This window comes from Saccostrea echinata, unplaced genomic scaffold (assembly GCF_033153115.1).
Source record: "Saccostrea echinata isolate AGI-Se365-2 ecotype Australia unplaced genomic scaffold, CSIRO_AGI_Sech_v1 ptg000009l, whole genome shotgun sequence".
NCBI classification, from domain to species: Eukaryota; Metazoa; Mollusca; class Bivalvia; order Ostreida; family Ostreidae; genus Saccostrea; species Saccostrea echinata.
The window spans coordinates 14753821-14781698 of record NW_026889758.1 but is presented as its reverse complement, the minus strand read 5'-3'; the positions used below and the strand labels follow the sequence as shown (position 1 = coordinate 14781698).

The window sequence follows — 27878 nt, the reverse complement described above, 5'->3', positions numbered from 1 at the left end:
GGAGTTCTCCAGGGTTCTGTTCTTTGGCCTTTACTTTTTTTTAGTTTACATAAATAACCTGCCATGTGGACTCTTAGGTATCTCTTAGTCTAGACTATTTGCAGATGACATATCTGTGTCAAACACCTCTAAAAACTTGCAGGACTTAGAAAGACTTACTATGATCTAGAAAAAAATGAATGGTCAAAAAACTGGCTTGTAACATTTAATCCTGATAAGACCAAAATATTAATTTTTGGGTGCAGAGAAGATGAAGTATCCAATCTACGTTTTAAGTTTGACAATCAAGAAATAGTCTCATCTTCTACTCACTGTCATCTTGGACTTACGTTTTCAAATTCTGGCAAATGGACAAATCACATTGATAGCATTATTTAAAAAGACTTCAACAGAAACAGCAGTTCTTCGTAAATTGAAATTATCATTGAATCGTGATTTTTTTTACTAAGATGTATATTACATTTATTAGGCCCTTATTTGAATATGCATCAGAAGTATGGGATAACATTTCCGCAGCTGACTGTGATAGGCTGGAGAAATTACAATTAGAAGCTGCGCGTATTGTTACTGGCCTTCCTATTTATGCTCCACGCAAGTCTCTATATTTCGAAACAGAATGGGGAAATACTTGCTTATAGACCAGAAAAAAAATTATGTTTAATGTTTAAAATAAAACATGGTCTCGCGCCAGAATATTTATCAGATCTATTACCTCCTGATGTCTCACAAACTACCCATTATGATATACGTAATTATAATAATATTGCTATTCCCCAGTGTAGAACAAACTTACTAAAATATTCATTTTTTTCATCAACAATTTCAGCATTGAATGCCTTACCTACTGAGATAATTGACCCTCTGTAATAATACGGGCTAGTTGGTATACTGTTATTTGTGCATGAAAATTATTTTATGAAAATTTATGAGTAACTTAAATACGTTGGATCGCTATCTAAAGAAAATGCCAGGACCTGGGCCCACCACAAGAAATTCTGCGGCGACTTTGTCCCAACCTACAGGCATGAAAATACCTAAAACAGATAAAACGACACAAAAAGCATCCGATGTCGGATTAAAGTCTCCAGGAGTAACACCAGGAGGAACTCCCACTAAATTCACACAAAGTGACATTTCACTACAACATCAATTAACAGAAATACAGAACGGACTTAAGCGGACGATAAAATCAGATGAACTGAAAAATTTGACTGATAAGAGACATTGTAACGGAACTCTTTGACAAAAATCAAGAAAAACTCGAAAAAAAATTCAATGAAAAACTAGTAAAAGTAAAAGCAGAAAAAATCAAAGCCTTAAGTGCGATATTGATAAGCTTGTAAAAGAGAACAGGGAACTCAAGAGTGAATGCAAGGACCTCAGTGCGGCATTGAACGATATGTACAAGCAAGTGGAATCAAATGAAAACATGGTAAAACATGTATTAATGGTTGGAAACCATAACGAGCAGTATTCCAGGAAGTACAACATCAAATTCTATGGTTTATATGAAGAACAGGGAGAGAATGTCCTGGACGTCGTTAACAACGCCTTGAGTCAGAAAACTGATGTACATATTGACCCGACAGAAGTAGTTGCCATACATCGAATACCCGGTCAGGAAAAACAACCGAAACCGATCTTGATAAAAGTGAATACAGCCGCGGCAAAATCCAAAATCATGCGAAAGCGATCCGAAGTGAAAGACGAAGAAAAGGGGTGGCGGATCGCGGACGATGTAACCAGAGAAAATACAGCACTGATTGCTAAGCTGAATGAGCACCATAAAATCTCCGCCGCATGGTATTTTAATGGTTTCGTTTATGGGCAGTGCGGAAAGAAAAGAATAAAATTTGACATTTTTGATGATGTTGATAAAAAATCCTTAGAAAATAGTTTTGCGCGGACTCGGTTTCATAGTTGGTGACATGATGAACTTTCCGGCTGTGAGCGACACAGCTCATGTGAGGAAAACAACTACCTGCAATTGTTTATTGAAATAAAACGTTAAAACCACTTAGTGGTGGGCTAGCAGTGGACAAGGAATTTATCAAAGTTGTCTTTTTTTCTTTCTTTTTTTTTTGTGTGTGGACATGTGTTTTGTGTGTGTGTTGATATGTGTCGTTTTCTTTTTGTTTGCATGGACTTGTTGCGGCTGGAAGGTTATATTTGTACTCATGTATCATCAGATCATATGTCCCTTTTCTCACCCAAATTTTCTTTCTCTTTCTTCTGCATTAAACAATGAGCATTAAGATGATGTCCCTCAATTGCAGAGGGTTAGGTTTTATAGAGAAAAGAAGAGATGTATTGAACTTCCTTAAACAAAAGCAATATTCAATTTATTTCTTACAATATACACATTTTACTGTAAAAGATTATGAACAAATAAGAGCTATTTGGGGATTCGCGAGTTCGAATCCCACTGTGGGACGTGAGGACCGGTCCTTCGGATGAGACCGTATAAACCGAGGTTCCGTGTCGCAGTAGGTGCTGGCACGAAAAAGATCCCTCACTGCTCAATGGCCGTAAATGCCGAGTATAGGACAAAATTTGCAGCTCTCCACCGGCAAGTGGTGGCGTCTCCATATGAGTGAAAAATTCTCGAGAGGGACGTTAAACAACAAACAAACATCACTTTCATTTTAAAGAAAACACAGGGCAAGATTTGTATTGAAACCGTACCTTGCCCTTTGCATGCGTCGATGCAAAAATATTCTACTTTTGTCAATTTTCCCGTTCCTGCGTCACGGTGTCATTTATCAATGAAATATAAAAGTTAAAACAGTGCAGAACGATGAGAATAACGACCGGTCTTACACGATGAGAATGAACTCCGACAATGAACAATGAATTTCGGCATACAATGACAGTATGCAATAAAAAGACTAGACGACAAACAAAATCAGTGCTCATCATCCAATATCAAATGCCCTTCGGCCATTATTTCGTCACAAGAATCCACTGAATACAGTAAACGAAACGTTAGGTAATGTACTACTTAAAAGGTACTCAGCAATTCATTTTGGTACAATGAAGCGCATTGAAGTGGTAAAATTCTCCGTTTGAATGGAACGTTTTGAGCTCTCTTTAGAAAGTTGATTGTCAAATAATGACACGCCTATTTCTTTAGAAAGGAAAAACAACGCTCAAATGGTTCATTCGAATATCTGTAGAACAGGTATTCCATAAATAAAATAGCCAGTCAAATTGACAGTCTACATAAACACCAAGTAACGTGTTCGACCGATACATGTGTTGTGGTAACTCCAATAAACAGGATAAATTCATAATTACGATGAAGCGCATTGAAGTGGTAAAATTTTTCGTTTGGGTGGAAAGTTTGGGTGTTTCTTATCGCACGTCAATTGCTACAGAATGACCTGCCCATTTATTCAGGAATGAGAAAGAAATATTCTTCGTAATACTTTAGGTCACCCCACTCTCTGCGACTAGTAACAGGATTTTATAAAGTTAGAAGAGAGAGTTAGAGACCCTGCTTCTGTAAAACACGTATTGCAACGAACATGTACATAATTATGAATTTATCATGTTTACTAAAGTTATCACAACACATGTACCGGTCGAACACGTATTAACTCGGTGTTTATGTAGACTGTCAATTTGATTGGCTATTATATTTATGGAATACCTGTTCTACAGGTATTCGAATGAACCATTTGAGTGTTGTTTTTCCTTTCCAAAGAAATAGGCGTGTCATTATTTGACAATCAACGTTCTAAAGAAAGCTCAAAACGTTCCATTCAAACGAAAAATTTTACCACTACAATGCGCTTCATTGTATGTACATGTTCGTTGCAATACGTGTTTTACAGAAGCGGTGTCTCTAACTCGCTCTTCTTACTTTATAAAATCTCCATTTCAGTGTAATTCATGTTACTAGTCGCAGAGAGTGGGGTTACCTAAAGCATTACGACGAATATTTCTTTCTCATTTCTAAAGAAACTAGATGAAATCCCGCGCACGCGCGGGAATTGAATTCATACCGCTACCGACAGAAAATATATTGTACTTTCTACTGACAGCCTACAGGCTTATAGCAGGAAGAAATAATTTGTTCAAAATCCCGCGTGAAGTAGATGTACGTCTCCACCCACCCACCCCCCCCCCCCCATTTTGTAAAAACTTAAAAAATAATAATTTCATTAATTGACGTTTATTGTGAAACCTGTTATACTATGTAATGGATATTGTACTTCAGATGCCCTTATTTCATTTCCGTCAAGGATAAAAGCAGGGAATATGCACATTTTACTGATAAATTGATTTTTTGTGTGTGGAGGGGGGGGGGGTGGTAAAAATTCACAGGTACTTGGGTCTTGGTTTATAAATATGTATGTACCTTATTGATATGTAAAAAATGTACTATACTTTTTTACATATCAATAAGGTACATAGATATTTATAAACCAAGACCCAAGTACAGGGACAGTGTAAAAATTAGCTTTTAACGCCTTATGAATAGGCCGAGTATTTGATACAAAAGACTATTCAGAAAAAAAAAACCCTGAATGTATTGATTAAAGCACAAAATTTTACAGCTTTTATTGTAATTGAACAATACCTTTTTAATTAATTTTCTTTTTTCATGTAAGTTTATTACGAAGTACAAATTGTACTTCGGGTTCGTTGCCACGATGCTCTCAGTAAGGAATATATACAAATTTTACCGATAAATTTATTATGAAACCCTACTTTATATATGTAATAGTCTTTCGATATATAAATATATTCACAACTTATAGTGTTATCAATGAATTACCATTATTTCAATGACCATTCACACAAAAGCTTTATTTTATGTTCATGCAGCTATAATCGCCTCGTTTTTCTTTTTAACATCGGGCTCGATGCTACATGATGTTCTAGAAGCTTCCGTCAATATTAAGATCGGTGAATGACGAAAATAATTTGCACATTTCCCTTTTTAATCGGTTATCACAACTTATTTCTTTTATATCATTTAAATCAAGTTTTGATTGAATAATTCAGTGATGACGTTTTATGAAATAAATACACGATTGTTTGTTGTCAGTTTCATTAAAAATTGCCAGTAACTTGGATCCGCCAACCAGAAACGCCACCATACTCACGTTTTTCCTATTTCATGGCTGTTTATAGAAAATGAAAGTAGACTTTTAATTTAATGTACGATACTTACAATGCGAGTGAAATCTAAATATAGTTTACGGACATCATCTTGTATATAGTTATTGTTACAGGAGTGAGTAAGAATTCTGGTGCATCCGTTTCGGAGTTTATTTGCAAAATTTATTAATTTATAAGTATAGATGGGAGTGTCATTCTGTACCAATTGACATGCGATAAGAAACACCCAAACTTTCCACTCAAATGAAAAATTCAATGCGCTTCATTGTAACTTGACTGTTTTGATTTTAGGGAATAAAAAATCTTTTGAATAGCATAGCAAAACAAAGGTTTTCCCGCCTGAATGGACATCATGCCAACTGACCAATGGAATTTATGATAATAGACAATGGCAAATCCAGAAGTTCGTGTAAGGGGTTTTTGAGGCCCGAAGGGTTTGGGGGGGGGGGATCCCCCGAGAAAATGTTATAAAAATTGGCTCTAAGTGATGCATTTTCCAACAGATTTTAGATAGAACTTGTTCGTTTTTCTTTCTTGCTATCACTGGACTTCTACTGGACTTACATAAAAGTTTTACCAAAATTCATTATACAAAGCTGTAATCCTTCATTAGGTTTTATTGAACATTATTCAATAGTTATTGTTTTTCTTTTTTTAGTTTAGTTTTTTTTTTATACTAATATTTAAAGAACTTTTTATTTTTTACATTGTAACTTCACCATGTTGATGTTGATCTGCCTTGCATATCTTCTTTAAGGTCTTTGTTCTTCGTTTCCTGACTCTACGTCAACCAACCTCCTCTGTCTGGGGAGTAGGGATTTCCCGGGGTTTGGTCTGGCTTCTTTTCCTCTATCTTCTGCTCTATCTCCAGATCTCTCTCCCCTGATTCTGTATTCAGTATCTTTTAGGGCATTACTATTCCTTGGTACCGGTCTTGCACAGTAGGCTTTCCCCTCTAAAATCCCCTCCGGAAAACTGGCTCTAGAGTAGGATTCCCCCCCCCCTCCCCGGAATATAGGCTCTAGAGTAAGATTTCCCCACGGAAAAATTACTCTGGAGTAGGATTTCCCTACGGAAATTCCACACCAGATTCAATTTTCCGGGGAAAATCCTACCCTGTGTAGTAGTTGTAGAGTGCGATTTCCCCCAGAGCCAATTTCCCCCCACTAAAATATAATGACTGTACTTATGAGGGGGGATGGGGGCGGGGCGACAAATTGTTACAAGTGTCCCTTCTTCAAAATGGTGACCAGATGTATTGAAAAATACAAAAAATGTAAATTTTATTATCATTTTCTCTTATCAACCGTCCAACCAATTTTTTTAAAGCATTAAAATCTTATTCTTCTTTTATTATTTTAAAAAAAAAAAAATTAAAGTCCAAGAAAAATATCTCCTTGTTCACAATTTTTTAACAGTGATAATGTTATGCAGATTAATGCTTTAATGTGTTCTCTTTAACTCCTAACAAAATATGATTACTGACAGCAAGACAGCTTAAGACTTTATCATAATTTATTTTTACCCCAGCCATTTATCAAATGTTCGAATGATAATTATTAATTCGAAATCGATTTAAAACTTTTGTAATTTTCATTCCATAATTTCTCATACAAATGCTAAAAACAAGAACTCTAAATATTTTGTTTTAACGAGATAACAAACTTGTTATTATACTGCATGTATTGCAAAATTTTCACCCCAAGAAAACCATTGTCAAATGAGGCGCAGCTGGAATATCACCCGTCGTCAAGCAGTGTTAACTGTTGCTACGCTGGAGGGCGTGGCTTACTTATTCAGCGCGTAATAGTGTTTTTAAACGAATATTTCTCGACGAATCAGATCCAACTAATTTACCTGAAAATGTAATATAAAGAGATAACTATCTCCTCGTTATAACTAGATAGTTATATAATTTTAACGAGATAAAGATCTGGTTATAAATAGATAACTAACTCGTTATGAAATAATTAATTCGTTTTAACGAGATACTAACTCATTCTTTTTACATTGGATTCAAGCAACATACAAGAAGTAAAAGGTATATATAAATGAAATTCTTCGAAAACATCTGTAAACTTTAGATAGCCTTGATGTTACTGCACATTAAAAATATGTGACACATACAAGTACCGCTATGCCATTAGAAGTGTTAAGACATCGAATCTGAGGAGTTTTACATTCTTTTTAAAAGCTAAATATTCGGGTTTAAACTCCTGATTGGAAAGAGGGTGTTGCAGTTCTTTTGTTATTTTCCCTAAAGCTGTAGCAGTTTAAAAGAAAAATTTTAAGTAACAGAAAACAGTCTTATTTTTTTTTTCAGATACAACAGTATATACAGCACAATGTAGAACAATATTTGCAAAATGCATATCGACTACCAATTTGCCATTAAATGAAGTGTAAGTTAGTCACATAGCAAAATAAGTCAAGTTTTCTGTTTTTCAAATAGGGAATCCCCATTGTTCTGAAAAATTGCCTCCTTGAAACAAAATGCATTTGATATACGCATAAAGAGAAAGGAGTTTTCTTCAAATCTGCCATTTCCGATTTTTGAAAGAGGCATATTTTTGAAAATCACAAAAATCGAAGAAAAATTATTATTCACCCAAAATACAAAGTGTGTACATAAAATAGCACACGATTATTCAGTGTCGGAGATGGTCTAGTGGTAAAGCGTGTGGACTCTATGCGAATATTCCTTTTACCTGAGAATGGGTTCGAATTCTGGAATGGCTGGTATATATATATATTTTTTCTTATACACTATAATGAAAGTACAATGTAAAAACTCTCTTGAGAGAGAAAGAGAGAGGGAGAGAATGTCAGACAATTGATGGGTAATATTGTAAATGCATGCAGAATTAAATTGTTTTCTTTGATACTGTCATCTAAAACTAATAAGACATACATTTAATGTTATTATTTAGTGGCAATGTCTTAAAAAATCTAAAGTACTATCATTTTAAATAATTTATTCATATTCATTTCGTTTCATTATTGTTCTGTTAATTAGTGGCTCAGATTTGACTTGAAACAACCAAATAGAAATGACTCAATGGAATTTCTTGGATATTGCATCAATAGCTTAATTATTGGACACATTTGAAAAATATTAACGCATGCTTTTTACAATACATCTTTCAGAATGATGTTTAGGAAAAACTATGCATAATGTTTAACATAAAATGTGAAATGTTTCGTCACAACAAGCTGTATAAATAAAGCCATCTACGTAGCATTATCGATATTTAGAGATAACTATTCATGCGTCGTGGGTATTTAAGTGTCCTGCTCGATTTAGGGAATAATCACGAGTTTCTGCAACACCCTCCATGCGCTTAGAAAAGTCGTACTACAACTGAACAGTATATAAGCCGAAAAACACTCATTTACCATATAAAAATCAGTTTCTCGTTTTTTTTTCACAAAATATTGCGGCTGTGGTTTATATTGACTCTATAACGAGGAGGGATATCCTACTCTGAGAAAGAAAGAGGGGGAAATTTGGCTCTGGTGTGAGATTTCCCCTCGGGGGGAGATCCTACTCTAGAGTACAATTTCTGGGGGGAAAGCTGGCTATGGGGGAAATCCTACTCAACAAAACCGGTACCTGTAAATAATATTCCTCCCCAGAATCGCTAAGATCTGCATTCTCCTTTACTTCTGTAACAGTTTCTTTGTTGTTTTCTTCCTTCTCCTGTGTTGGTTGTGCTTTCTTTAATCTTGGTTTGGATTTTGGATTTTCTGGAACAATCTGCTGCTGGTCTGGGTCCATGCATCCTATTAGCAACATAATATATTGCAATGTAGAGTTCTTGTTCTTCCAAGGCCATCTTCTCTTTATACTTTATAAACCGGAATGTCAGGGTTTGGTTGTTTGACGATTATGTATGCCTCTTCCTCCCATCTATCCGCAATCTTTTGCTTACCGTAAAAAGCCACAATTTTCACTAAAACTCGGTCAACTGGTTGTAAATTAGCACATCTTACCTTGCGATCATAATACTTACCATGCTTTGTTCTTGCTTTTGCTGCTGCTCTTAATGCCAACTGACCAATGGAATTTATGATAATAGACAACACCCTTATTTATAAATTGACTAGCTAATCCTTAAATCTACCTTAACCCATAGTCTTTGGCTTAAACCATTATTTAAATAGAAATGTTTATGATTTTAAACATATATAAATAAATAACTATATATATATATATATATATATATATATATATATATATATATATATATATATATATATATATATATATATATATATATATATATATATATATATATATACACACTAGTATATATATATATATATATATATATATATATATATATATATATATATATATATATATATATATATATATATATATATATATATATATATATATATATATATATATTAGTAATGCGCAGCGCCTTTGTAAATGTGTGGATGAATAAATGAATGAAATTCCTGAAATAAAATATATAAAGCATTAATTAAAATAAAATAAAACTAAGTACAACTAGGTATCACATAATCACCATTGTCCTCGCACGTGTAATTCCTAGGCGGAAGAAAAATTATTTCAAGTTCTTGTCTTAATATTTCTTAAAGGTGCTTGGACACAGATTTGAAGTTAATATTTTCTCACTTTTTCTGTATATTTCATGACTTATATGTTGCTATAGCATTTCATACTAAAATAAAATAAAAATCTTATTTCATCTCGAAGTTATTAACTTCAAATTTCTGGACGCGTTTGATTGACACATCCTTGCACTTTCACAAATTTTGATTTTATTCTTAATACTTAAGAAAAGTGGCAATTTTGTTGTGTATTAATGAAAAATATTAGAACTATAATCCAGAAAATTCAGAGTAGAAATGTTCGAAAGCAAAACCCACTCACAGTATTGTCAATCCGTGCTCAGTGGTGTGTGCAGACTTTAACAATTGAACACACCCGGTGAATCGTATACATTAACAATAACAGAGCTCGTGCCCTGTGTACAAAAACAGTTTACGTTTCACGGGTGTATTTAATTTGTTAAACTCTGTACACAACACTGAGCACGGGCTAACGATATTAGTGAGAGGGTTTGCTTTCGCACATTTCTACTCTGAATTTTCTGAATTATAGATGTAATGTTTTTCATTAATACACAACAAAATCGCTTCTTTTCTTAAATATTAAGGATAAAGATAAAATTTGTGAAAGTGCAATGACGTGTTAATCAAACTCGTCTAGGAATTCGTACTTCTAATAATTTCTAGATAACATAAGTTTTTAATTATATTTTCGTGCGAAATGCTATTGCAATATATAAGTCGTGATATTATACAGAAAATTTGAGAAAACATTAGCTTCAAATCTGTGTCTAAGCACCTTTAAAATACAATTCAAAAACCTTTCAAGGAACTCACTTTTTAGTGGCAAATCCGTAAGGGATACAAGACGGTTTATATGACAGATACGGGACTGGGACGAGGTGCAAAGCACCGATTCTCAGTCCCGTATCTGACATAATAGACCATCTCAGTTTTGTATCCCTTACGGGAGGGATGAATAGTTTTTGAATAAAAAACCCTTACTGAACCCTAATCAAATATTAGTTGTCGTTGTGGCACTCTACGGATGCGTTAATTAAAAAGATCTGAGCAACTTCATGAGATTAAGCGATTCTGAGGGTATTGTGAAGGATCTATTTTTTTTTAACAGATGAAGATTATGTGACCAGTAGACAAATATTCCAGGAAAGCGCCGTTTTTGTCCCTGGGATGTTGAAAGCGCGACATTTTTATGTCATCAATAATAATTGGAATTAAATTTTCCGAAAAAAAATTGGAGTTTTATGGGATAAGAAAATTTAGTTTAAGATTGTTATTTAAATTTTGATAATGATATGAAAAGATATTCTATTACAGATGTAGAATCCCTGGTTTAGACAACGACACTTATAAAATACAAAGTGAAAATCACCAGCAGTTAATCAACTTGACAATACCAAGAAAGCTAGACGGTGACTATGAGGAGTGCATGGTGGTTTCTAACGGCTCTCTGGAAACGTGCAACGACTGGGTGTACGACACATCTATGTTCCAAAGTACAGTCAATTCACAGGTAGGAGTGACGCTTAAATTATTTAGATTTTATGGTAAGGTTTTTGCTAAAAATACAAGTAACATCAAAAATCGCAAATAATTAGGCCGGATTTCATCCACTCTTTCAGAGCGACCAAAGGATGACTGCACTTAAGGATATGCGAAATCTGCGACAAAATAAACTTTCAAAACAAGCATTTTTCTTTTCATTGCAAGAATGGCCAACATCCAATCTACAACTTTATGTAATTACGTTTATAATAAAAGTGTGTATTTACGAAGTTCGAATCTGTTTTCAAAGGCAGGGGTCATCACAATTTCTTGAATCTCCGTACGATAATGAGGACGCCCACTTTTTTACTGACTTTATACGTAGTCAGCGCATGTTTGTCTATTGTTCTCCGTTTCACAATAGTTGTATATTTGCATAGATAATAATGTGTCAAAAGGAGATTAATAGACAAACATGCGCTCATGGTTAAAAAGAGAAAAAACTGCTTCTTCTTACATTCGCTCTCTGTGTTGTAAACAAGGATTGCGACATGTTGAATATTATAATTCACCACGTGATGTCCTACCTCAGGTAACTCTGTGAATACTAAATTCCGTCACGTGACTTGTAAGGTAGCATGTTTTGTGCTAACTAGGACATTGTGTTCGAATACGTTAAGTCATCTGGCATGGATATACAATCTGCTTTAATTACATTGACGTGCTCATATTGTTAGCTTCGTTTTGAAACCTTTGTCAGAAGTGTATTTGTGCCATACAGAATGGAGAGGGAGATTGGAAAGATTGACCACATTCTTTTTTTCAAACATGTCATTGTTATTTATCAAGTCTAATTTTAGACCCATATTTACAATGTTAGCTCCACCTCTTATGCATATCTAATGTTCATTCAAGGGCAGGTAAGTGTAAATTCACTATATTTTGAAAGCACTAAGGACAAAAAACATTGAATCATTTTATTGTATCACAGTCTAAAATCATTTTAAGATTTAAATTTGGTTCCAAATTGACAGGATTCTTTCATAAACATACAAAAATGAAATAAAGTTTAGATATAAAAGCAACAGAAGCAACCGAAAAAGACCCAAAAACAGGCGTTAAGTGCAGTCATCCTTTACATTCATTCATAAACAACAAAAAATATTTATGAATGACTCTTGCCCTATCTCCTATATCACACATTTCGGGCCCTGCTCTAAGGGTGATATATAACGATCATAAAATGATCAGTCAATTTGCCCGGAATATATTTCTTTCTTTTTTGGCCGACCTGTATTTTACCAACAGTGGGTTGAGATTGTGCAAAGGGAATGATCCACGTATCTATGTAAAAGGCCAACACAGTTCACTGTGTAAAATCATTGTCTAGGGTGAAATATATGGGTATATTTTTCCTATTTGTCCATCGTCATCGGGTAAAGGATGTGCAGGTACCTTGAATCAAATTTCTAGATCGTTGTTAAGGTCGAGACAAATCTTTGAGTAAAGTCTTAGTCTGGCATATATATTTCCTGCCCATTGAAGCATTTTTGCTCACACTCCATAGAGGTCTTAGTCTAAGATTCTAGGTCAAAATCAAATGTGTTTGTGAAACACTGATGCCCCCGTATGGCAGCTTATGGCGAAGGTTAAAGTTTCTCAAATGCAAGTCAAAATCCAGGCCAAAAGATAAAAAATGTTAAATTTGAAAGCCCCAGCTGCAACTGTTCAAAAGTTAGGGCGAATGCTAAAGTTTTTTAAAAGTAAGTAAAACATCAAGGTCAAGGTCAAAGTTGTTGGTATCCAAAGGAAGGTCTTGTCACAAGGATTACATATGTGAAGTATGAAAGCCCTAGCACCAACCATTCAAAAGTTATGGACAAGGTTAAAGTTTTTCGAAAGTAGGTCAAACTCCAATGTCAAGGTCAAAGTGGTTGGTATCCAAAAAAAGGTAATGTCACAAGGATTACATATGTGAAGTATGAAAGCCCTAGCATCAATCATTCAAAAGTTACGGCCAAGGTTAAAGTTTTTCAAAAGTAGGTCAAACTCCTAGGTCAAGGTCAGCAGGTCAAAGTGGTTGGTATCCAAAAGAAGGTCTTGTCACAAGGATTACATATGTGAAGTATGAAAGCCCTAGCTCTAACCGTTCAAAAGTTACGGCCAAGGTTAAAGTTTTTCAAAAGTAGGTCAAACTCATAGGTTAAGGTCAAAAGGCCAAAGTGGTTGATATCCAAAGGAAGGTCTTGTCACAAAGATTATATATGTGAAGTATGAAAGCCCTATCTCTAACCGTTCAAAAGTTATGGCCAAGGTTAAAGTTTTTCAAAAGTAGGTCAAACTCATAGGTTAAGGTCAAAAGGTCAAAGAGGTTGATATCCAAAGGAAGGTCTTGTCACAAGGAATAGACATGTGAAGTATGAAAGCCCTAGCTCTAACCGTTCAAAAGTTATGGCCAAGGTTAAAGTTTTTCAAAAGTAGGTCAAACTCCTAGGTCAAGGTCAACAGGTCAAAGTGGTTGGTAACCAAAGGAAGGTCTTATCACAAGGATTACATATGTGAAGTATGAAAGCCCTATCTCTAACCGTTCAAAAGTTATGGCCAAGGTTAAAGTTTTTCAAAAGTAGGTCAAACTCATAGGTCAACGTCAAAAGGTCAAAGAGGTTGATATCCAGAGGAAGGTCTTGTCACAAGGAATACACATGTGAAGTTTGAAACCCCAAGCACCAACTGTTCAGAAGTTATGGCCAAGGTTAAAGTCTCATAAAATTTTGCAAAAGTGGGTCAAACTCCAAGGTCAAGGTCAAAAGGTCAAATATGATGGTACCCAAAGAAAGGTCTTGTCACAAGGAATACACATGTGAAATATGAAAGCCATAGCTCCAACCAATCAAAAGTTATGGGCAAGGTTAAAGTTGACAACAGACAGACAGACAAACAGATAAACAGAGAGACAAACAGACAGACAGGACAAAAAACAATATACCCCCGGGATCTTTCGATCCGGGGGCATAATAAAATATATTCTCTTCCCTTGGCCTAATCTGTCTCATATTTTACTAATTTAAAGACACTGACAAAAATAAATAGAGAATTTAAATTGGAGGTGACGTAAGTTAGCCTCGTATGCTGTCCTCCAGCTACAATGGCGCCCCCTCTAATCACTACCATCTGCAATTTCTTATCTTCACTCTTCAGAAAATTAACCACTTTTTACGTGAACATGTGGTACAATAGAAAGCAAGGTTCAAATCAGAGATACATGTAGGTTGATAGTATGTAAACAATTATTAGTCTGGCCGAACCCCCAATCGGAGGTAAACGGGAAATATGAAAACCAAACCCCTAAACGGGGGTACGAGCATGCGTAGATGCTTAAAAATGTGTATACATTTATTCATTACTTTGGTTTGAACATATTTTATTGTATTTCTAATAACAAAGGGATTGGGCACAAGTTCTAGAAACTTATTACACCCTCTCCCTACATGTAAATTACAAAGATTAAATAAGGTCACAGTTAATTACGTACATTCAAAATATTCAATATTTGTGAAATTTACAAATCAATGCATTTTAAAGAATCATACATATAATTTTGTATATACATGTATATATAAATAAATATATTTTCATTAATACTAATCCTAACATGTGAATCTGCCAGAATGTTTAATAAAAGTTTGAACAAAAGAGAAAATTAAGACGTTCAATCTCCGCAGCACTCATTGAATCTATCCCCCATAATAAAACAAGTGTATATAGAATGTGAATTTTATCAAATAATAAAAAATTATCAAACTTAGAAAAGTTCATGTAATGAATTGCTGGGTCAATTTTAATTTAAGAGAAAAGTTGTTAATTGACAAAGAAAAAAATCTTTGGAAATATAATTTTGTAACATTTTAAATAAATACCTTTGATTATTCTTCATGGTATTGACAATGTAAGGAAGTTTGAATAAAAGACAATTGGGCCAAAAAAAAATCAGTTAAAATTTATTTTCAAAATATACCTTGAAACTATTTCTTGACATGTAAAATCAAATCTTATGAATGAGTTGTCTTTAAGTTGAACATTTTACGAAAGAGCAGCGAAAATGAATTTCCTTGTATTTTACCAGTAGAACATGTATAAAGAACGTGAAATATGGAGATATCAAATAGCATTCAAGCTCACAGTCCATTTAAACAATACAAATCGGGAGCAGAGCAAACAAGGACCTCCAAAAAACGTCATAGGCGGGATCAGGTGCCTTGGATGAGTAAGCATCCCCTGTCGACCGCTCACACCCTCAGTGTGCTCCTTGTCATGATCGGGTAAACCGAAAAATCCGTAGAAATTTCAGTGTATAAATAATGGCCAAGCAATTAGTATGAAAAACATCAGTCAGCATTTGACCTAATGATAGATTGTATTTGCTGATAAGGTCATTGTATTGACCATATAACTTGCAAAATGATGACTTAAAACGAGACTGTTGATATCCTTGTTTCATCAACTTGTTGGTTAATAGCTTGCCTCGTTTTAAAAATTGATCGTACGTAGAGCATGCTCTTGCGTGTCGAATTAACTAGGAGACATAAAACGTCTTGAGGATTGGTTTATCTTTGATTTGAGCATTTTAATGGCGATACCTGAGCGGTGAAAATTCATGTATTTGAACATTTTAAAAGATTGGACATTTGATATTTTCATATGTTATATATCTATCTTTCTATCTCTCTCTCTATCTTTCTATCTCTCTCTCTCTCTATCTATCTATTTATCTATCTATCTAGCTAGCTAGCTAATCTCAAAGCTTCACATAATGTAAATCTTTCATCCAATCATCTAATTTCATAGTTTTTAATAAATTTAATAAAAAAATATCAAGCAAATTGAATCACATTGTTTACTTCATAAAGAAAACTCATGGCTTCTTCATTTAAATCACCCATACGCAAGATTTGAAACACCATTTCTTTGATTGAAATTAATCATTTAAATGTATTAAGTAATGTAAATTACATCAAGGGTTATCCAATGAATACATGAATAATATTTTCAAACCTTTTTCTTGATACTTTCATTCAAATTTCACCTTTTTTCTTGAGTAATTGAAAACTTTCAGTACTACCCAGTATTACTTTAATGAGAAAAATTTTTGGTATATAAAGAAATATAAAGATAGAAATCATTTAATGGATATTAAAATTCTTTACACCCAATCAAATTAGCAGAGAAAATTTTGTATGAAGAAAATGTTTTGCTTAGAAATTCAAAGTTTTACGAAAGGTCAATGGTATGATTTGTGCAAATTTTGTTCGAGATCTCGTATGTGCTTCCAGAGCGATTTATAGTAAATCGAGCGTTCACATTCCAATAAAAAATGTCTAAAATATATGTAAGCGCCCGAGGGGTGCTAGCAATGAAGATTATTCATGTAATATTAATACTAGTATTTTTTTTTTAAATACAACCAACAAAATTGTGGAAAAAATTGGGGAAAAGTGGTGTCTCCCTAAATGTTGGGTCATTGTAAATAATATTTTTATTTTTAAAATCTATTAATCTTCAGTCACAGATGCGCTTGTGGCGGACGCATTTATTTCAATAAAGGTGTGTTAAGTGAAATATTCCAAAAAGAGGATTAACAGCAAGTATAACACCTGAAAGTGGCGTTTCAAATGTATTGCAAAGTATTTTGATAGTTGTATCAATAATTTCCCATCGAGTGAAACCTTGCAGCTACAAACTTTGAATCTAAACGTTGACACAACAAAGATCCCTCACTGCTACGAGCATAAGTTAAGCACCATGCATATGGCAAAATTTGTGGCACTTCACCTTAAAGTTGTTGACGTCTTTACATAAACGAAAAATTCTCAAATGGCACGTTAACAAACATACAATAAATCAAAAATACCTAGAGTAAATATTCACCCGATTTATTATGCATTTGTGATTTAGGAGTCGTATTGACGGACCTCGCTCACTGTATTTTTTAACATAAGATGTTTAAAGCAGCGTTGGAAATCATTACTCTTTGGACTTACTCCAATTGAAATAAGATCTGTCTAATTACGAGTCAAAAAATAACCTGATCTAAGTCATAATGAATATGAACTTGCCAAACAATACTGGGTTGAATTTTCTCACCATCCACAAGGCAGCAAAAAAGGCAAATAAAGAAGTTTTATATTCTGGCACAAAAATTTTTCACTCATATAGAGACATCACCATATATCCCCGGTACCGGTGAAGGGCTTCAAATTTAGACCTTTACTCGGCGCTCAGGGCCATTGAGCAGTGAGGGTTCTTTATCGTGCCAACGTCTACCGTAAAACGGGGCCTCGGTTTTTAAGGTCTCATCCGGAGGACCCGCAACTTTCACTTCAAAGTGCCAAGCGCTTGGCGAAGGAACAGTTGCTACCCATTTTTTTTTCGACTGAGGTCAGTCGCGACTGTTTAGGGTTTGAAAGTATATAGTTAAAGAGTAATTTAGGAACAAATGGTTTGTAATATTTTGATATGACTACTGAAAAACGGAGAATTAACTCTCAAATAATGTACATTTTTTGTGCGCAACGATGAATACATGGAACTGTAGTAACCTGATTGCCCCCTTTTTTTGACTAATGAGCTACAGATCTGAAGGTATTTTGTGTCTAGAATGCTTCACATGATTAAATAAAATTTCAATTCAGTTGAAAAAATGTCTAAATGAGCCTGCTTTGAGGGAAGATATCAAGGAGAGGGTATTATGATTGAAATAAATGCTAGCTCTATCAGTGATAAATGTTGTCTGCTGGTATTTCAAAGATACATGACACATGAGAAGTTTGTTTAAACATACATATCAGATACTATTTTTATAGTAAGTAACAAAATGCATTTTTTTTGTTTGTGTGTGTCTGTGTGTGTGTCTTTTTTTGTTTGGTTGTTTGTTTGTTTTGCTCTCCAGTGGTTTTCATTAGGGTTTCTCATCGATATAAGCTTTTGCATATACCAGTTACATTCGGGACGGATATCACATTTTACAGCATCACATTTTACAGGAAGACGTTACCTTGATTCAGAACTCTCAGTAATTTGATTGGTTATCTGATTGTGTGTATTGAGTTCAAAATTGTCAGAAAACTTAATGATATTTTATTTTATTTCTTTTATTTTCATTTAGTACAGGTTCATTTTAAATATCAAACATTAAAGCAGGCACATTTTACATTTAGTTTAACCTGGTTTGTGACAAGAAACTGATGCGTTCCCATGCAGTGATGGCGTATTTTATTGGTACCGTTGTGTCAACTATTGTGTTTGTTCCTCTCGGAGACATGTAAGTGACTTGAAGAGGTAACAAGTTCTTGCAGACACTTTATCACTCCGAGACTGAGACAGTTGATGTAAATGCTTGTGAATTTATATTTTAGATTCAGGTACATGCGAGTTAGATTCTTTCTTAACTTCTTAACTGCTTCAGTATCTGTTTTAAATGTAATTTTCAGAATCTATTGAGAACTGAGAGTTAAAATCAGTATTACATTACGAACAAGAATTCCAAAACTCAGGGTTTGCTTTTTAAACCACATTTATAAAAGCCTACTGTTTTTCTTAAAAAGAATGTAGGGATGCAATACGATATACATTGTACATGTATTATGATGTGTGAAGGTTTGTTTTCTGCAGAGTGGGCCGTCGATACATGGTTTGTGTAAGTACAACCCTAACCTTCATTGCCAACATAGCTATGCCATTCTCCATCAACATTTATATGTTCTCCGTATGTCGATTCTTTGATGGATTTTGTGGGAACTGTCTATATATGGCTTCTTTTATCATAGGTGGGCATTTTCTTACCTTTTGATGTTCAAAATATAAATTATTAACCTATATACCTTTTACATCAGATAATATCTATAAGGCAAATTTGTAACAGGCATGGAGTTTGTTGGACCAAAGAACCGTATTTTAGCGGGCACCTGCATACTTCTAGTGTATTGTCTGGGCGAGTTTATATTGCTCTTACTGGGGTTTTTAATCCGGGACTGGAAATGGTTACAATTTACGCTAGCTGTCCCTATGGCCATACCACTGTTATATTGGTGGTAAGTATCAGTACACCATAGCTTCGTGCATTGAATTAATTTTATTTATCGATCGATCCGGAGAGAAAGAGAGAGAGGTAGGGGTTTAAAACACTCTCCCTTAAATCTGTAATTTTAGGATATCTTTCTATGCAATAAGATGACATTGTGTTGTACGTTTTAGGCCTAAAGTGCTGCCAGAGTCCCCTCGCTGGCTGGTTTCTAGAAAGAGATACAAAGAGGCCTTGAAAATTTTGCGAAATGTCGCCAAAGCAAACCATGTTGAATTCAACAAAGACCTTTCAGGCGTAAAGATCAGAAATGATGAAGGGATTCTAAAAATTCTTAAGGAACTTCTCAAATCTCGAAAACTGATGTTTCGTTCCACCATAATGCTTTCTAACTGGTACAAAATGCTTTTTATGTACATGTATATAAAATAAATTTAGAACCCATTCTCACATCAATAAACACAGAAGAAACATTGAGTAGTTTGATTTTTTTAACAGTTAAGTGTCCTTTACGGAATTCTGTTCTCTTTCTAGGTTTGTGATCTCCTTTATCTACTATGGGCTTACCTTGAACATGGGAAAACTTGCTGGGAACTTGTTCATTAACTTTGCTATCGGCGTGACAGTGGAAGCTATGGGGTATTCGTTGTGTTTTCTGATGAATAAAACTGGCAGAAAACCGATGCACCTTGTAGTGATGTTTGGTAGCGGATTCGGATGTTTGCTTTCCATTTTACCAGCTCTTTTCTTCGATTCCTGTAAGTATTTTACTTTCAACCCATTTTGAAATGATACAAGTATGTAAAAAAAACTGCCATAACCATTTATTGAATAACCCATATCATATAATTTATTTTAAACATTCATCTCATAAAATAGATTTTTTTAACATGTTTTGTCATTGCCATGTGAATCATACGCTTTGTAATGTTGCCAAAGTGCTTTAACCTGTGCATATGGAGCTGTTGTTTTTCAGGTAGCCCACATTTTATTGACTTTCTTTCTAGCTTTGACATGGCTTTTAGTCGCTTTTGCGATGGTGGGCAAGTTTGGGATATCGGCAGCGTTTGGTGAAATCTACATTTACACAGGAGAGCTGTTCCCTACTGTCGTTCGAAGCTTCGTTCTTGGTTTCTGTGGAGTTGGAGCGAGGCTGGGGGCTACTATCTCTCCTTATATTTACCACTTTGTTAGTATGATTGCGAGCTTGTCTTACCTACGTAGAAATTCATTACTGTTGCATATTTTAGTGTAAACCAGTTACATTCCCAAAATTTTAAAAGGCTATTCTGAACACACTTTTGAACGAAGATTTTTTCACAGATATTGTGATATGATATAACGCATAAGCAGAATTTTTAGCGAGGATTCAATTTTGGCAACATTAGCGAGGGTTTTGAGATCACTTAAATTGAACATCTCTAACAATTTATACTGTATCGGTTGTTATAGCTATCGTTCTTGACATTATAAAATCGCTAGAATTACTTCTCGCTAAAAATAAATACCATTTTTGAGGGATAAATCGGTAAATTTCCGTCTCGCTAAAAATTCCACTTATACTGTAACAATCGAAGTTTGTCCCTTATAAGGGTTCCACCCCCTAGTTTTGGCAATAGCAAATTATTTTTAAAGGTAATTTCATAAGATATTTAAGTTTTGTAATTTCCACTGAAGCTTTATCTTATAGTATTTGATACAAAAACTTGTTGCAAACCAGTATGACACAATTTATCCAAGCGGAAATACAAAATTTTGGAATCGACCATGATGCACACGAGGGAGTAGTCGTTATTTGAAGAAATCCTCCGCGTGTAGACTTCCAAGTCGATTTAGAAAATATGTCACGCCATTATATCATTGATGACAAATCATGAATAATGATGAATCCCTGTCCAAAGTGGCAGTCATTATCGTAATGATAAAATTGTGCTGTTGTCTCAATACACTACTTGAATCCCAGAAAGTGTTTCATAGCATAAAGTCTGGGGGGGGGGGGGGGGATTTCCTTCATCGAACCTAGTTTGAGATTTTTTTTGTATGTTGCAAAACGTGATTTTTGGTGCCTTTGGATAGACTATACATTAATGATTCAGAATTTAAGCTTATTTTATGCGTTCAATTTTAACCCACTGATCTGTATCAAATCCCGTCAGATCCATATTAATAAGGAAACCTCCCCTCAACGCTTTCACCGACGTTTATCAAAATCCTGTCAGATCTAATGTGTTGTCGAAACCTCCCCTCATCACTATCGCCGACCTGTAATCAGAATCCTGTCAGATCCATTATATAATGTCAAAACCTCCCCTCATCACTATCGCCGACCTGTAATCAGAATCCTGTCAGATCCATTATATAATGTCAAAACCTCCCCTCATCACTATCGCCGACCTGTAATCAGAATCCTGTCAGATCTAATATAATGTCAAAACTTCCCCTCATCACTATCACCGCCCTCTAATCAGAGTCCTGTCAGATCCATTATATAATGTCGAAACCTCCCCTCAACGCTATCACCGACCTGTAATCAGAATCCTGTCAGATCCAATGTAATGTCAAAACCTCCCCTCAACGCTATCACCGACCTGTAATCAGAATCCTGTCAGATCTAATATAATGTCGAAACCTCCCCTCAACGCCATCACCGACCTGTAATCAGAATCCTGTCAGATCTAATATAATGTCGAAACCTCCCCTCAACGCTATCACCGACCTGTAATCAGAATCCTGTCAGATCTAATATAATGTCAAAACCTCCCCTCATCACTATCACCGCCCTCTAATCAGAGTCCTGTCAGATCCATTTTATAATGTCGAAACCTCCCCTCAACGCTATCACCGACCTGTAATCAGAATCCTGTCAGATCCAATGTATTGTCGAAACCTCCCCTCAACGCTATCACTGACCTATTTCAGAATCCTATCAGATCCATTTTATAATGTCGAAACCTCCCCCTCAACGCTATCACTGACCTATTTCAGAATCCTGTCAGATCCATTTTATAATGTCGAAACCTCCCCCTCAACGCTATCACTGACCTATTTCAGAATCCTGTCAGATCCATTTTATAATGTCGAAACCTACCCTCAATGCTATCACTGACCTATTTCAGAATCCTATCAGATCCATTTTATAATGTCGAAACCTCCCCTCAACGCTATCACTGACCTATTTCAGAATCCTATCAGATCCATTTTATAATGTCGAAACCTCCCCCTCAACGCTATCACTGACCTATTTCAGAATCCTGTCAGATCCATTTTATAATGTCGAAACCTACCCTCAATGCTATCACTGACCTATTTCAGAATCCTGTCAGATCCGTTATATAATGTCGAAACCTCCCCCTCAAGGCTATCATCGACCTGTATGAGAATCCTGTCAGATACATTTTATAATGTCAAAACCTCCCCCTCAACGCTATCATCGACCTGTATGAGAATCCTGTCAGATCCATCTTATATTGTTGAAACCTCCCCTCAACGCTATCACTGACATTTCAGAATCCTGTCAGATCTTTACCTTTTCACATTTTACAACTTTACCAAAACTACGCTACGAAAATCAGTAAATCATCCTCAAAAGCATATTATTGTGAAGGAGATTCAGTTTTGTTAAAAGAGAACGTAAGTTACGAAGAAGAAATGGCATATGTAGCGCAGATCACAAACGAATTTAGTCACTTTCCCCTAAAAAGTAAAGTAAGAGTTTTTTCTCGAAACACCAATGAATGAATTAACTTTCTCTAATAATAAAAGGTATATTTTTACAATTTTCGGAAATTCTTGGGCATATATCGAAAACGTGTTACATACCATGTCTAACAGTATAAATGTTGGCATCACAAAGTTAATGCATTTAAAAAAAAAACTACGCTGACAGTACCTAGTAAGAAGCTGTTTTGGCATAGTGAACAAAAAAGTCCGTCGTGTCATGTACACGCCTGTGGCTACATTTGCCGGTGATGTCTCGTGTTATTAGTCCCCTACCGGTGAAACCGGAGGGAACTATAGGTTTCCTCTGAGTCTGTCCGTCCGTCTCTCTGTCTGTCCTTTTCCGTCTGTCTAGCTGTCTGTCTGTCCCTCTGTCTGTCTGGCAGTCTGTCCCACTTGGTTTTCCGCACTTTTTTTCTAAACGCTTGCAGATATTGAGGTACGTGACTTTACCTTGATGAGTTACAGATCAAGTTTGAATTTCGTTCCGCTTCATTGATTTTTGACAGAATTATGGCATTTTCAATTTTAACGGGGACCAGTTTACACTTGCCGGTAGGGGACTAGTATTGCTAATGCAATACTCTCAGAATGCTTGTTTAATATGATTGGCTTAGGCTGATCACAAAAACAAATGGTGACAATGGGGTAGACATGACGGCGCGTAAGAAAGAACTTTTCAAAAAGTACAGATTTAAAGGGTTTTTAAATCATGACTCGAAATTGTTGGAACAAAATATGGGTACAAGGTTTTAACATAGGAACATATGAAAAATACTTTTAAAATTGTCCAAGCTCAAAATATAGACCAGAATTGATACATAATATATAGTAGGGTTTTCATAGTACTACCACTTGACTTATATTGAGCAAGCATAAGAGCATATAATGCACCCATAAATGTCAATTGATTCTCCTTAAATTAATTTTTTATTAACACATGTCATTACATGAAAACATTTCCCTATGATGTCTTTATTTTGTCTACAGAGGTGGTCGAACATTTATTGTATACTCTCTCCTAAAACCTGTTAAGTGGGGTTAATGATACGGAAACAATTATGTACAATTTAAAGATCATTTTTTTTTATTTTATTAACGGCTCAGTTTTTGGTCACATTCATTTGTTTCATTTCATTAAAAGCATCGTGACATATTTGAGTGTAGATCCAAGTGTTTTATGTGTTTATTTGTCAATACATAGTCCCTCAATCTCGAAATTGATTGGTCTCCTAAAAATAAGTTTGTCATTATCGGTAAGGTTCTGAAAAAACTGTATAAACCTGAAAGTACACATCTTATATCCTGTTCTGATTTAAAAAGAAACATAAAATATGAAATACCGTAATATATTAACATTTTAATTGAAAATGAAAAAAAATTACTTAGAATAATTTCCTGTTTATATCGGTACACAAGAAATCAAATAAACATAGGGTGAGAGGGCAGAACGAGAGAAAAAAATATTTTAATGTGTAAAGTATGCTTTAATGTGTATTTAATGTGTATGTAGGCTGATGGAACATTTGGGGAAGCACTTCCACTGATCATATTTGGAGGATCCACCATTATTGTAGCTGTGATGTCAATCAAACTGCCTGAGACAAGGGGGCGTAAACTTTTGGAGAGCGTGAAAGATGCTCAGCATGAGGATGCTCTTAAAATTGACAAGTGTGTAACCTGTGGTCCTCCTTATCTTGTAATATATATATATATATATATATATATATATATATATATATATATATATATATATATATATATATATATATATATATATATATATATATATATATATATATATACAAACATTAAAATCTAAATATAAATATTTACTCACAAACATTAAAATCTTAGACTATATTTACAATTATATATTGCTATGTTTATTTTTTCCCGTTATAGATATGATAACGACAATGTTTGTTCAGAGGACACAAGCGGCTGGAGTGAAACATCCCCGTTATGAAGACTCATCTCAGTTCATAACTTTCTACAATAGTTTAACAAGATCTCCTTGCTCTCCATGATACTTTATATAACCAAGATTATACAATGAAAGTACAACTTGGACCTTTTTAATATGCCTGTGTTTGTCTTTCATACAAATTGATAGGCTAGATCATTTTCGTACTGAACTGATGACTGATTTCTACGTTTACCCGATCATGACAAAGAGCACAAGGCAGGTGTGACCGGTCGACATGCTCTGATGTTCTTATAAGTCCGAGTTTGCTCTGCTCACAGTTTGTTTTGTTAAAATGAACTTTTGAGCATGATTACCATTTGTTATCTTCATATTTCATGCTTCTTTTTCAATGGGTGAAATTCTTCAAAATCAGCATTCAGTTTGAAATACAAATGTACTTTAACGTTCAGTCAATTGAAATGAATTTGATTTACTATACCTATACTGGATTGCAAAACGTCACAAAAACCTTAACAAACATAATTTGCAGGGTTCAGTATATGTTATGACAATTCTCTGCCTCTACTTTTCGCAAGAAATATTAACTGCTATGAAGGGGAAACTTCAGACGAACAATGCTACAACTTCTTGATTGGTTGATTTTTAACTCGTACAGAGACGGCACCATCTACCGGTGAAGGGCTATATTGAGCAGTCAGGGTTCTTTATCGTACCAACACCCACCACGACAAGGGATTTCGGTTTTTAAGATCTCATCCGAAAGACCCATGACACTACATTTGTTTACGTCTTAGGTTTGACGCGGCGCGGCGAACGGAAATCGAACCGGGCCTCCCGATCACGAAACGGACGCCCTACCACTTGGTTACCGTGACCAGTCTACGACTTACTGAAAAAGTGGTATAAATCATATATGGATTCTAAAAGCCCTGAAGTAACTAAATTTGAAATCACAAATCACAAAACTTTTGCTCAAAATTACTAACACCAAAACGTATGACTTTTCAACACTTTATACAGCCATTCCTTACGATAAATTAAAGGCATACGAGGGGTTATCAAAAAGTTCGTGGACTAGCGCCATAAAATTAAAACCGCTTTAGGTACATCAATGAATTTTAACACATTTAGTTAGCATCATCTTTTCTATCGATAGAATAAACAATAAATCATAAGTTTTATTTTTTAATAAATTGTTATTGTTTTTGTAAGCAATGGTATGTCCAAGCGGCGCAACCTCAAATATGACGTTTCTTCTACCTGAGTGTAACTGAGAAAAACTCTTTTGATATGAGCATTTGTCGTCAAAAAATCCGGTTAATCCAGGCATGTGGTACAACACAGTTGTTCCGTAAAATTTGCAATTTTTACCCCATTCTGTATATTCTATGAAATTTTATCGTAAATTTATATGGAGTGTACAAACAATTAAGGGTTCAAAAATGACGTCAAAAAGGGGGAGGGGTTTCTGTTTCCAACATTCTTTAAAGATTCGCACCTGGAAAAACTGGTATCAGACCTGGGGAATGTTTAAACGGGCTACAGAAAAATAAAACACACACAGAGTACTCGTTTTAAATAGCCGAAAAGATTCAGAGAGATGAAAGATGCACAGTTAAAGTCAATTTGTAGTGAGGGTGTCAAAAATCAGTCACGTCGAAAAGTGACGTTGATCATGTGTGGTAGAAATTGAACTCCATCAAGCTAAGTATTCTGGTATAATCAAGTGAGGATCTTTCCTTATGTATAGATACATTTACAATATTATATGCATTGAAAGCAGCTGTTCATGACATTATAAAGTCACATAAACAAGACGGACTTACGTCCTTACTAAATTCCATGCAGGTAATCACATCAAGATAAGTGTATAAGGTAGACGGAGTGGATATTGAGAAACAATGACATTGTCGGACGTCATGAAACTAAACGGCGACAGCGCCGGGTGATCATATAATGTCTTTTTTATTTTAGAATAATTTGGCAAATTATCAACGTATCAAGTTAAAATTTTCAACATTTCTTAAACATTTGTTGATTTATGTTTTTCATAAATTTTGTAAGCACAGACTACATAGTATTAATTCTATCGCATCAGTCCACGAACTTTTTGATAACCCCTCGTAGATAACTTTTTTCCCCAATAAAAACACGTATTTCTGAATTAATACCTTATGATGGGTTACCTAAAAATTACTTTGTCTATTTCTACACACTAGTACTCTAGTCATCAACGAATTTTTCAATAGCCTGCCTGGCTTTTATTGTTTGTACGTAGAACACGTTTTTGCGTATCGAATCAACTAGGAGACATAACCCCATATGCATGTGATAATGGTACATTGCTACATAGGAAAGTTGACGATAGAAAAGTTGAAGTCATCACATTTATCATACAGTTTAGTTTTGAGTTTGCCATCAATGTCTTTCTCAAGTAAAACATCTAAATATGAAACCAACGACAAGATAGGCAAATTTACAAATCCATATTTATTGAAGAAACAGTTATGTATGACTTAAGAACAAGGTACAGTTTCATTACAAATCTGGCTGTGTATTTTTCTTAAGTATGGAAGTGATGTAAGAAATTAAAATTCATCCCTTCTAAATCATAGGAATTCTATGCAGTAAGAATATATTAATAGTTTCATATGACCTCCTAAATGCTAATTGTGACGTCATGAACGTGTGCATTTTTCTATATTTTCCTAAAAAGTTGCAGAAGATATCAATTTTCAGTGGAATTTTCTTTCAGATAATATATAACACATGCATCGCCCAAAAAGATTATAGGATTTTACACAACATATCCGAATACTGAAGTGGGCATGGCTGTGGACATTGTTTTCTTAGGGGGAATAATCCCTGAAATGAGTCTTTTTTTCTGTTTAAAACTTAGAAACGTAACCAAGATAATAACGTCATATTTCCAGA

The 27878-nt window shown here is 34.7% G+C and overlaps 1 protein-coding gene across 1 annotated transcript in view; it reads left to right on the top strand.

Moving 5' to 3' along the window:
• LOC133181841 (organic cation transporter protein-like) overlaps window positions 1–25296 on the top strand; it is a 40258-nt gene extending 14962 nt beyond the window's left edge. Inside the window, exons 2-10 of the mRNA XM_061316467.1 lie at window positions 11053–11248; window positions 18435–18538; window positions 18889–19043; window positions 19139–19307; window positions 19471–19692; window positions 19832–20055; window positions 20305–20486; window positions 24528–24685; window positions 24920–25296. Of these exons, the coding sequence (XP_061172451.1) occupies window positions 11053–11248; window positions 18435–18538; window positions 18889–19043; window positions 19139–19307; window positions 19471–19692; window positions 19832–20055; window positions 20305–20486; window positions 24528–24685; window positions 24920–24983 (1474 nt within the window). The 3' untranslated portion in view covers window positions 24984–25296. The remainder of the gene's footprint in view (window positions 1–11052; window positions 11249–18434; window positions 18539–18888; window positions 19044–19138; window positions 19308–19470; window positions 19693–19831; window positions 20056–20304; window positions 20487–24527; window positions 24686–24919) is intronic.
• Window positions 25297–27878: the final 2582 nt, after the last annotated feature.